Source organism: Pteropus medius, unplaced genomic scaffold, assembly GCF_902729225.1.
Source record: "Pteropus medius unplaced genomic scaffold, Ma_sr-lr_union100, whole genome shotgun sequence".
In the NCBI taxonomy this organism is placed as follows: Eukaryota; Metazoa; Chordata; class Mammalia; order Chiroptera; family Pteropodidae; genus Pteropus; species Pteropus medius.
The window spans coordinates 582959-595545 of NW_024355109.1; the positions used below are offsets into that span (position 1 = coordinate 582959).

Genomic DNA, 12587 nt, shown 5'->3' on the forward strand with positions numbered 1-12587 from the left:
CACCCTGTACATACTATGTGTTTAGTACACAGTAGGCACTCAATAAGTATGGAACAAGTTAGTTAATATATAAATCAAATAAAATCAAATAAACACAGAGATTACTGATCCCTCTAAGATCCAACTCTCCCCAATCACTGGTTGAAAGTTTGCAAACACTGAACAACCAACAAAAGAATGTTTCTTTTTATTTTGAGCATAATGGTGAAGCAGATACGCTCTGAGGCAAATCTGGGTTCAAATCCCAGCTCTGTCATTAACTAGATGGATCAACAAGTTCCTTTAGCCTCTCTAAATCTCAGTTTCCTCAAATAGAGATATAAATAGTGCCTACCTCATAGAGTTCCTGTGGGATCGAATAAGGAAATGTATAATTAAGTGGTTCAGCTGAGGGCCTAACACTTGATCAATGTTCAATGATTATTAGCTATTATGGCCATGAGAAGATGGAAGATGAAGATAAACTTTCTACAAAAGATAAGCTAGAAAAGGTATAAAATCTCAAACTATAAAGAGAATAAGTAACATATAACACACTCCTTGATAAGAAGAAAAGACATAAAGCATGGGCACTGGGGGAAGGGAACAAGAAGTAAAATTCAAAAAAGATGTGTTGAAAGTATGAGCCAACTCATTTATAACCTATCTTAGTAAACTGAGAGCCAAAGGAAAGCCGGAAATGCAAATTATAAAGAGATCCTCCAATGTTTTAATTTAAGTAATTAAATTTCTCAAAATTCAGAAACTCCAAAATCCACAATTTAAAGGTAAATTCATAAACCATCTGCTCAAACTTGAAGCTTGTCTGACCCTGAATATTTCTATTAATAATTCCTACCCATGCAAGTAAGGAATAGCCAAAACAAGTTTACACCAAGCTACTAGAAACTGCTCAGATTCCAGATTTGGGGAGATAATTGCTTAAATTCAAATAAACTCATAATTTGGTTAGAACTTTAACGGACTCCAGCTAATTTTAAGATGAGCCAAAAAAATCTTTATATTAAGTACTAATCAAAACTATTTTTAAATGGAGCTAACCTAATATTATTATAGTGGATATTAAAATGTCTTTAAAATTTACCTTTGCAAATTTTACTACGACCTGGGTTTATTCTTAGTGTGATGAAAACGTTCATACAAAATAACACCATGTTCCATGTTAGACTATTGTGGCAAACATTACCTGGCATTTAATTTGTATAAAAGTGGGTCCACCTTGTGAATATTTACTTTAAGCATGTAAAACAACAAATGGCAGAAACAAAAGTTCGTCTTTCTACACGACCATCTCCAAAAAATACCAGAATTCTATGGTTAAACACCATTAAGTAAAATGTACTTTTAGGAAACTTACTCTTTATTAAAGCCAAATAAAACAGAACAATGGCACCACTCACCACTGCTATGGATGACCTTAATTATTCAATCTACATCAACACATTTTGTTGAGGCCCAAAAGTCACTCAAGTTTTCCCACTTCAATTTCTCTGCCATCCTGACTTGTACAGAGCATAGAGAAATAGAATTCATCCATCAACAGCCTAATCTTTATATCTACAGGGAAAGGCAAGCAGATACGTTTAAAGATTCTCGAGACAGATGTTATCAAAAAGACACTTCAAATTCTGAGCAACTTTAATTAAAGAAACAGAATATTAAAAATATTCTCTTTCAATGACATATGCTTGAGATTTGTTTTAAAATACACTTGGGGCAGGGGCGGGGCCGGGGAACCCTGTGGGGAAATAGATAAAACAGTATTGGCAAAACATCAAAAATTATCAAAGCGAGATGAAAAGTACACAAGGTTCATTATACTAGTCTCTACTTTTTCATATGTTTAAAAATTCCCAATGATAAGAGATAAACAGAGAATTCTCTCCACCAAAATATAAAAACAAGATATATTCACCTAAGCTTAAATTTAGGTTTACTACAATCTCAACCTAGAAACCATTAAAATACCACAAAAAACTTTTCATCTCTATGAAGAAATTCCGTCATGGCAAGTGTCTAACAACTCGATGCCCAGCAAGGTCCAATCCTTCAGCCATTCCAGCAACTCCTCTCGCAGACTGGACGGAACCCCAAGTTCAATCTCAGCACCCACAGACACTGCCTCCAGCAGGCGTTTGCCTCCGAAACACCATAACCAACATGAAAAGACAAATGTTTTCTTCACACTCTCAGATCATCACCCGTTAAGATGAACGTGAATATATTTGGGAAAATTTAACTAAATCATTAAACTGACAGGAAATGAATTTTTTTAACTTCTCCCTGAATCCTCACAAATAAAATCATAAATCAGCCACAACAAAAATAATAAGGTCCATTTAACATCAAACTTTGCTTAAACAAAAACAGGCTCTAGGAAATGATCTAAAGATAGGCTACTTTTACAACTTTAAGAAATATAATTGTAAAATTAAATTCTACTTTTACCTTTCAATAAACAAATACTCCAATTAATTTAGAACTTTTGAACAAAATATAAAACAGAACTAGTACTGCATGAAAATTAAGCAATCAAATTAATGTTAAGAGAAAAACACTTTCATTTCCAACCATTTTCTTAAAAAACAAGAATACTTACCAACACCTTGTTTTCAACTTTGTCTCCCTTAACTTCCAATTTTATTTTCTTCTTCACTCCAATTTTTATCTTTCTGCCAACAACATCCTTTATGTTTTCTGAAAGAAGGAAATAGTTTCATTATATTTTATAAATAAGAAAAAAGCTTTAGGGCAGAGAAAGCATTTGGAGGAGTATTTTTGGTTATTTTTACTGTTGTTGCTGTCCTTTTATTATTTGCTTGTTTTAACAAGCCTGATAGTTATCAATCAGCAAGTATTTAATGGACACCTATTTTGGGCCTCATACTGTGTGCTCAGATGCCAAGGCAAAAATAAAAGTATATGACATAAAACTAGTCCATGCAAGGCATGACATAATCCTGCTGGGTAAACAGGATACACACACAAGAAAACAAAGCGGGGTACTGTTGGGTAGTATTATCCAACACTACATTGCATGCAGACCATAAGCACAAAAGGAATTCACAAACTCCTTGGATAGTTACCCCTGGCCCCCAGTGCCAGAACACAGACATTATCATTTTCTGTGAGTGCCTTGACGTGAAGGTTAGGATATAGGGAAAAGACTCAGAACTAAGCTGACGAATGTAGACAGCAAAAGTGCTCCTGGCCATCTGTTCTTCCAAATTCATCACAGCACAACACTTCCAAAAAGTGGTGAAAAGGCAATGGAACAGGGGGATAGAGAGACACAGGAAGACCTGAGAATTTGGACAGTGGCAGGAAGGTCTTCCTGGGAATCCCATGACGACCCCAAACTGGACAGGTTCCAAACCAAACTCATCATTTTCCTTTTCCTCCTCTGGTCACTATCTCCAACTTCTCTCAGATAGAAAGCCAGTCACTTACTCTCCTGGGTCAGCTCTTGACCTCTGAGGGCTTGACCTTGCATTCAGGGTGTCAGAATCTCTTACTAAGTCCACAGCTTCTAACCTCTCAGGCCCCTGTCCCCTCCATAATCAAAGTGACCCTTCCAAAACCGCAGCCTGACCATGTCACTCTTGGTCTATAAGCTGCAGTCATTTCTGGATGAATTCAAACCTTGAAGCAAGTCATTCAAGGTTTGTGAATGTCTTTCACATTTTTTCAGCTTCTCAGCACATACCTAGAGATTCAATCATCCCTGTCATCTTCATCTTCTATACACCCAGGATTCTGTATATATTATTCTTTCCTGGGATGTCCTTTTCCTATTCTCTTCCTGGTTATAACTGAAACTGACTTAAGAATATATACACATGGCAAGAAACTAAAAAATTACATACCAAAAAATTAGAAGTAGCTATCTCTGAGTGGGCATATGGGTAACATATTCTCATTCTTCTCTGCACTTAAATTTTTTAATAAAAAGCCTGTATTACTTTCATAATCAGAAAGATACACAGTACATTTTTAAATGCCTTCATGGGCTGCCTTAAGGGAATACATTGAGGCTCTTCATATGTTTGCCATTTTGAATTGATCAGAGTAGAACTCTCATGAGAACTTGAAATTAAGAGAAAAGCGAGTGCGGGAATTTCCCCTATCTCACACTAATTGGACCAGTTAAAGGCTCAGAAAAATCAGATTGGGCATATCCCAAAAGCATGTGTCATTTGGTTGAAAACCATGTGAGATGGGCAAGACTCAATAAACATAAAAATTCTATTTCTAGATAAGGGCTAAATTCAACTTTAAAATATATCAAAGTATTTATTTTCAGAAACATCAATACAAACCAGGCACCTTATTTCCACCCCATCTTTCATCACCCTTTCTCTTAGTTAGACCTAAGTAATTACCTACACTTTTCACTACCAGGCTCAGGACAACTAATTGAAAAATCTGCCACACTCTTAGTTATCCTTATCCCCTGGCCAGTTAAACAAGCCCTCCCCTAAACTCTCTTTTTCAGGACCTCCAGGCAGCTCAGAGCTCTGGGCGTGTTTCCTCTTCCGGGTAGGGGGTTGGAAAGGCTTCAACCTCCCCAAACCGGACGGACCAGTCACTCCATCCAGCAAAGGCAGTTGATGCTTATCTGAGGAGGGGTCTCCACAGGGTTGAAAAGAGAGAGGAGAGGAAGGAGACCCAGGATACAAGGGGGGAGAAGGGAGCTACTTCATACCCTAAATTCGGGTAAATACTTAATTGTTTTTCCTTTCAATTCAACAAAAGCAGAAGCTTCCATACAAACCTAGCAACAGCTTATGTCCATCAGGTTTCACCTGCTGAGTTTACAGTCACTAATGGAGAAGCACAAACTCCTACAAAGTACTGTGGCTAAAAGGAGGAACAGGGGGCAAATTCCTCAGAAGCAGATGAAGGGGCGGTGAGAACTTCGTCTAGTCAAAACCATTCACCATCTTACTGAGCTGTAGGCCCGTGCAGTGTGGCAAGGATGGGACAGCAAGGAATATAGGCCACGGGGGCTCAAAACACACGCAGACACACATACCTTGTTACAACATGCTACACACAAGCGCATACACACACAAGCTTAAACACTAGGTTTCCAGAACACTGTCCCCTCACCTCATTTTAGCTCTGCCATCTTAACCCTCCACAAAATTAAGTTAAACCTCAAGGCATAAAATCCAGCCCCACCCACCCCCCAAAATAACCTCAAGGGGCTCAAACAATGGGTCACCTTGCATTGGGTACCCCACACAGGTTCCCTAGGAGATCCAGGGTTTAGAGAACAGGTAAGGTTAATTATTATTAAAATACAGCTTTTATCATTAACCCTCAATTTCCTGGCCCGAGTTTGCGTCAGTCCTGTAACCCTTTCGCTCCCAGATGGCTAAGCGAAGCCACGCCTTGCCAGTCTCATTCCTAATACCAGACCAGCGCCCCATCCTCAAGTCTGCATGTCAGCGGGGCACCTCAGGTCTGGGATTTTCCCAGGAGGGCAGGGGGTTACACGTGCCAGAGACCACCTACTGCGCGCTCGCCCGCGTCCCGTGCTGGACTTCCCCAGACTTCCCTGAGCTGGGGGCAGGGGGCCAGCTGCTGTAAGGGTTCTCCTTGCCTACGCAACACCCGAGACCCAGGCAGCACCCTCCTACCGCCAACCTCGAAGCCCTAGTCACGGCGGGAGGCAGCGCCGGGGCGCCCAATTCCCCCCACGCCAGTCTCTCTGGACTTGGCTTTTCACGCGGTCAGAGGGGAGCAAACTTCCTGGCGCCCCCGGTAACCAGCCTAACCGCACTCGGAGCCGGGGCCCGGGACTCCGCGGGACCTGTGGGACCCCGGCCGGGGTGGGCAGCACGGCGGGGGCGAGGAGCGCAGAGGCAGGGAACCCCACGCGCGCGGCTCCTACCTGACAGTTCACGGGGTACCTCGGCGCTCTCCTCAGCCATGGCTCCTCCGTGCGGCGACCGTAAGTCCCTCTTGATCCACGGCCCCGCCCTCCCCGAATCCCTCGGCTTTTTAGGGGCAGATGCAGCGTGCAAATGGGAGGAGGCGAGAAGGTGGAGCGGAGAGACAGTTTCACCGCACCCCCACCCCGCCTAAATAAATAAATAGTTGCAAATCCGCAGTGGGCTTGCTGCTGAGGCTACATGACGCCTCCTCGCAGCTTCCGCGGCCAACCGACCGACGGACAGAAGGACGGAGAGCCGGCAGGACCCTGCTTCGGCTCCCGCGGCTGCTCGGGTTGAGCCTCTGCTCCAGCTGCGTTTCGGCTCCAGGCTCCCGCGGCTGCTGCGGTAGCGGAAACTCCTCCCGATCCGCGCGCACCTACAGCCCCAGGTGCCAGCGGAAGGCGTGGGAGGGGCGGGGAGAGCGTGCAGCGGGGGCTGGAGATCCTGGCGCTCCCGCGGCTCCGCTGGGCGGGGCAGCTCCGGCCCTCCTCCTCTCCTTCTCTCCTCCTTTTCCTCCCCCTCGTCCTCCCCCCTCCCCTCTCCTCCCCTTCTCCTCCCCCAGCGTCTCCTCCCCGCCTCGCGAGAGCGGCTCCTGCTTCGTCCCCGGCGGCTTCGGCGCCCGGGTTCTTGTTCCCAGTGCGGGGCACATCCCGGGGTGACGCTGCCGGGGCCGCGGCGGCAGCGGGCTCGGCCCTTGGTCACAGCCTGCCTCACCTAGCGCCTAAGCCCTGCGTCTGCGGAGGGAGTGCGGGAGCACGGGAGCCCTCTGCTGGCTGCAGGGAAGGAGAGCTGGGAGCAGGGCCAGGGGCTGTGAGGCTGAAGATTAACGCAGATTCTACAGACCCGTCTATACGAAAACCAGATCTTTCTGGGACTCTTTTACGCACTCTCCTTGTTCAGCCCTCCCTGTGACATGTCGTTTCACCAGCATTATTAGTTTTCCATGCCTAGCGAGCAGGAGCTAGACGAAACCTGTAAACGTTAACCATCTGGTGAAAAGAGTGCTCAGCTGGCGCTCCGTAGCCGCTGCGTGCGATCACAGACGTTCGAATGGTGAAAGTACCTGTCATTCGCGGGAACCTCCTTTAACCCCAGGGCTATTCAGGCAGTGAGCATTATTCACAGAAGCTGGAATCGGCCTGCTGACAGGTCTGATCCTACCTGGCAGACTCTCATCGACTGCCCTGAGCTCCACCCCAGAGATAACTTAAGGGCCCAGAACATCCGTGAGTGCCTTAATTGCTTTATTTCCTAGCGACTGAGAATGTCGAATCACGTTGCGTTTTTAAAGGACAAAAAGAAGGGCGGGAAGAAAAGAAAGGGAATCCTTGCATTGGTTGTCTAGTTTTAAACACTGCTGTCGACCCTGGGTCTCAAAAATAATCTTCACCCTCTCAGCCAGACATTATCATCAGGGCATTTACCAACCTGGCTCCTTCGTACTCTTAATTGACACACTCTCCAAGACTATCCGCTATTTGCTTTTCCTTTACCCTTCAGGTTTTCTGGTTCTTATCTATTTCAACCCCAAATCAATGTGTACTTTCTTTATGAAGATTTTCCAGGTTTTTTCAGATCATGTGGTCCCTGTATATTGCCTGAAATACTCTTTTGTAAACCCAACCAAAACCTTGCTTGTGTATTTGTCTAGACTTACTAGCTAACTCGTGCATGGTTCCCTGAGTTTGAGTTTCTCTGCCTGAGAATACTATAGGCAATTGGACGGCAGGCAGGACTTTATCTCAGACTTTTCAACCTCAACAGACTTGTCCAAAATAAGTTTTGGATAAACATTTTTTAACTGGCTGGTTTTAGAGCTTTGGACCTCAGGTTTCCTACTATTTGTCTCAAAAGGTGTAAATTTCTTTAAGCTAGATTTTTTGTTATGAATTAGTGGAAATTTAATGTATAATGTCTTCTAATTTTTTTTTATTCAATAAATGGACATTAGCATCTCAAAACTCTCTTCCATTCAACTGTGTATGTTAAGGAGGATTTTTCTGGCACATCCCAATGAAGTTTTAGAAATAGCCCTGAAGTTTCCAAACCAGGTGGTAACTCTAGAAAATAAAGACAAGTCTACTGCCATGAACGTGCTGATTCTCTGCTGATCTCAGAAGCTAAGCAGGGTCTGGCCTGGTTAGTACTTGGATGGGAGACCACCTGGGAATACCAGGTGCTGTAGGCAGAAAAAAATAAAGGAAAAAAGAAAAGAAAGACAAAAGACGGTGTGCCCGCCCCTCCCCCTCTCTGAAGAAAAGAAGGAAAGGCTGTGTGTCTGGCAGGCCTGTAATTCAGTGCTCTTTGGCATTTTTAAAGAAAGGTGGGGGTTCAATAAAAGAATCTTTTCTTTTTCACTGTAGCAGGGTCCTGACTGGCTTCTGTGCCTCTGAAGGCATGGATTGAAATAAATCTCCTGTCTCAGTGCTCAAAAATGACTGACTCATCTGGACAACCAAAGTCATTTACTTCTTGAGTGAAAAACTCAAACACGTTTCAGAATAGCAAGCAGAGAACTTCAAGGAGCACTGCATATAATGCTGTAAAATCCAACAAGCAGTAAACATCCCCTGCACACTACAGCCATGGTGCCAGCTTAAAGAAGGCATTTTGAATTCTGAAATGTGTGCTTATTGACAAACCTGCCTGCCCCTCCGTGTTGCTGACTTTCTTCAGTGTACCTGCCTTCCAACTTCCATACTATACGTGTGATTAGCTATAGCTTCATCTAGTAAATTTTTTATAGGTGGCCATGTCTAAGCATTACAACTAGTGCTGATAAAAATGAAACCTGTTAGTCAGAAAGGAAAACTGGCTTTTCAGAGAATCCCTAAGCACCTGAACTTTTTAAGTATTAAATAGTCGCATTAACTATAATAACATGTACTGAGTAACAAAGTTATTTTGGAAAATTATGTGTGGACTTTTATTTTTCGTTCCTAGGCATACATTTTATCTATATACAGCCATGCCCACCATAAACAATGTTTCAGTCAGCCACAGACTACATATACAGTGGTGGTCCCATTAGGTTATAATAGACCTAAAAATTCCTACCACCTAATGACATTGTAGCCATCATAATGTGCGATGCAATACTCATGTGTTTATGGTGATGCTAGTGTAAACAAACTGCTAGTCCTATAAAAATATAGTACATAAAATTATGTACAGTACATAATACTTAGTAATAAACAACTACATTACTGGGTTATATATTTACTTTTATTTTTATTTTAGAGTGTTCTCTACTTATAAAAAGTTTTCTGTAAACAATATGCTGTGTCACACTGACAGCAGCCTCATACATCTTTTGTTTACTGTGTCTCTTTATTGCATCATTTTCTCTTGTGCTTGATTTCATCTCATGTTGTTTTGTACAATGACATGCTGCATAGGCTAGGAACAGTAGGCTATACCATACAGCCTAGGTGTGTAGTGGGCTATACTAGGTTTGTGGGAGTGCACTTGATGTTTGCACAACAATCAAAACACCTAATGACACATTTCTCAATGTATCCTACATTGTTAAGTGGTATGTGACTGTATATGGAAATTCTCTGTACTTTCTGCTCAGTTTTTTCTGTGAATCCAAAACTGCTCTAAAAATAGTTTATATTTTAAAATACACAGAGCCACAAGGACAAAGAAGATAGGAGACAAGAAAATTTGACATTTTAGAAACTGGGAAAGCCAATGACAGAATGGTAACTAACTTAGGCCAGAGAAAGACAACTTCTGAGCCAGAGGGGAGAAAGCAAAAGGCAAACTATTTTCTATAGCAGAACCCAAGAAGAATCTCAGGAACTGCAGACACAAATGATCTCTAAATGCAGAAGTGCAGAATGAGAGAACAACAAACAGGAGGATTGGTAAAGACTTTAAGAGGACACGTTAACACACTCCATAGAGTCCCGTCTCTACCTCGCACAGCCAGTCAACTGCCCACCCCAGGACAACTGCCCAAGATGGGATGTTTACTCTTTGGAGAGACCAAACAAAACGGACCTAGTCTTGGAACAGCAGAAGGTAAAAGTGAGAAGTCACATCATACTGAAAAGGGGAAATATAGAGAAAAATCTACCTCCTAAATACAAAGCCCCCCAACTTCTTTCTCTGCTTGGTTCTCAGAAGTTTAGCAGCCAGGTTGATAATCCCAGGCATCAGAATGGATAATTCCTCTCTTAGGTCACTGCCCATCTTTAAAAGAAAAACCGTGGTATACTGACATATGGAGATTTGCCAATGAAAAGGCCAGGTCCCCACTGATCACCCTCAGTTGATCTCCACTTGATCAACTTTGTTATGCCTCATTGTGAAATATGAACATCCAACACTGATATTTGAGAACAGCTTCTATCCTGAAAGCCAAAGACCAAAACAAACAAACCTTAACAAGGAACAAAGACGAGCATGGGAACAAAATAAAACTTAAGAATCTAAGATGTGGGAACTTTTGCTTCTGGTCATGATGGAATAACAATGATTGAAACTTCCCTTCCATTAAAAACTAGAAAATGATACAAAAAATAAGAAATTACTGTTTTCAGACATTGATATCAGGTAGGACTGTGATCCTTGAAAAAAGAGAAACAAAGTGACCACTATGATTGACACAGATTTCTGCCCGAAAATACTGGATGGTGGGTGCATAGAGGGGGATCCTAACGAGAGTCCACTGAGTCAAAAAGATAAAAAGTTTGGAGAGACAGAGGTGGCTGTATGTTGTGAGGCGAAGTTCCAAGGAGGAGGGAGCTGCCCTTGAAAGAGCTCCTGAAATCTGCAGAGAGATCCCATGGGTCTTTGCTGACCACTCAGCCAGACAGACATATGCAAAGTGAGACTACACAAGATCAGCTGAACTCTTCCTATATCTAATACAGAGGAAAGAGAGATTTGAGCCCTATTCAGCCAAGGTGGGGAGTTATCTGTTCTAATCTTGGGCACTCATTAGAGATTTTAAAAAGTTATACATAAAAAGGAAAAAATAAAGCCCAAAATAAGTAGAAGGTAGAAAATAATACAGATCAGAGCAGAAATCAATGAAATTGAAAATGAACAAATAACTTTTTTAAATCAGTAAAATGAATCTGGATCTTTGGGAGAAAGAATCAATACATTTGATTTAATCCTAGAACTCAATTTTACTGTGAACCTAAAACTGCTCTAAAAAATAAAATCAGAGTTAAAAAACTCTAGTCATATGAGAAGTAACAATAATAACAGCCATAGCTGCCATTTAATGATGCTAAGCCCTGGACTTATTTCACCAGCATTGTTTATATTCTCTTTTACTCTTTTTCAATTTCATCACATGAATTTTCATAAAAATGAGAGAATATTGTTGCTGAGTTGCTCATGAACTCAGGCTGTGGAGATGTCTCAGAGGGATCAACTTTCTGTGAGATATCACTATTGGTTAGTAAGGAAAAGTGTAAGATGTTTTGGACTGCAAGTAGAAATGCACTTTGCTGCTTCTGCTGCTGCTGCGGCTTTTTTTTTTTTAGTAATTAATCAAAGTTTATTGTGCACACACCAAAAAGACAGCTTGCAAACCAGGAGCACTCAAACCGAAATATGGAATGAGGCTCAAGAGTATATATATTTTTCTAATAATAATATTTTATTTTTTAGTTACACTTGGCATAAAACAGTATAAGAGTTTCAGGAATACAACATAGTGATTAGACATTTCTATAACTTACAAGTGATCACCCAGATAAACTCATCTGACACCATACATAGTTATTACAATATATGGACATATTCTTTGTGCTATACTTTACATCCCCATGACTATGTTGTGACTACCAATTTGTACTTCTTAATCCCTTTCCCTTTTTCACCCCTTCAACTCCCTTCTTATCTGGCAACCATCAAAATGTTCTCTGTATCTATGAGTTTGTTTCTGTTTTGTTTGTTTGTTTGTTTTGTTATTTAGATTCTACATGTATGTGAAATCATATGGCATTTGTCTTTCTCTGACTTACAACACTCAGCACAATACCCTCTAGGACCATCCATGTTGTTGCAGGTGGCAAGATTTTATTCTTTCTATGGCTGAGTAATATTCTATTGTATGTATGTACCACCTTTTCTTTATCCATGCATCCATTGATGGACACCCAGATAGACTTCGTATCTTGACTACCGTAAATAATACTGCAATGAACATATAGATTCACATGTCCCTTTGAGGTAGTGTTTTGGGTTTCTTCAGATAAATGCCCAGAAGTGAAATTATTGGGTTTTTCTTTGTCTCATTATAGCCTTTGTTTTAAAGTCTGTTTTGTCGGGTATAAGTATTGTTGCCCCAGCTTTTTATTTTTGTTTTTATTTTCATTTTCATGAAATATAATTTTTATCTCTTTACTTTCAGTCTGTGTATTTGTGTGTGTTTTTTTTTTTATCTGAAGTAAGTCTCTTGTAGGCAACATACGTAAGGGTCTTGTTTTCTTATCCATTAAGCTACCCTATCTTTTGATTGGATCATTTAATTCATTTATATATAAAGTAATTATTGACAGATATGTAGTTATTGCCATTTTATTATTCATATCTTTTATATTTTTCATCTCCTCCTCCTCCTCCTCCTCCTCCTCCTCCTCCTCCTCCTTCTCCTCCTCCTCCTTCAAGAAGTCCCTC

The 12587-nt window shown here is 41.4% G+C and overlaps 2 protein-coding genes across 13 annotated transcripts in view; one reads left to right on the forward strand and one right to left on the reverse strand.

The window, feature by feature from the left end:
- Window positions 1-6420, reverse strand: part of CARMIL1 (capping protein regulator and myosin 1 linker 1) — a 261243-nt gene extending 254823 nt beyond the window's left edge. For 6 of the 9 annotated variants that reach the window (XM_039857092.1, XM_039857088.1, XM_039857091.1 and 3 more), the window contains exons 1-2: window positions 5900-6419; window positions 2600-2697 (exon numbers count right to left, since the gene is read on the reverse strand). In XM_039857092.1, coding sequence (XP_039713026.1) covers window positions 2600-2697; window positions 5900-5939 — 138 coding nt within the window. In that variant the 5' untranslated portion in view covers window positions 5940-6419. Of the gene's footprint in view, window positions 1-2599; window positions 2698-5899 lie in introns of all 9 variants that reach the window. The other 3 variants (XM_039857094.1, XM_039857093.1, XM_039857089.1) reach the window with 2 other exon arrangements.
- Window positions 1-12587, forward strand: part of LOC120598328 (cytidine monophosphate-N-acetylneuraminic acid hydroxylase) — a 234473-nt gene that overhangs the window by 78758 nt on the left and 143128 nt on the right. The gene's annotated exons all lie outside the window — the stretch shown is intronic.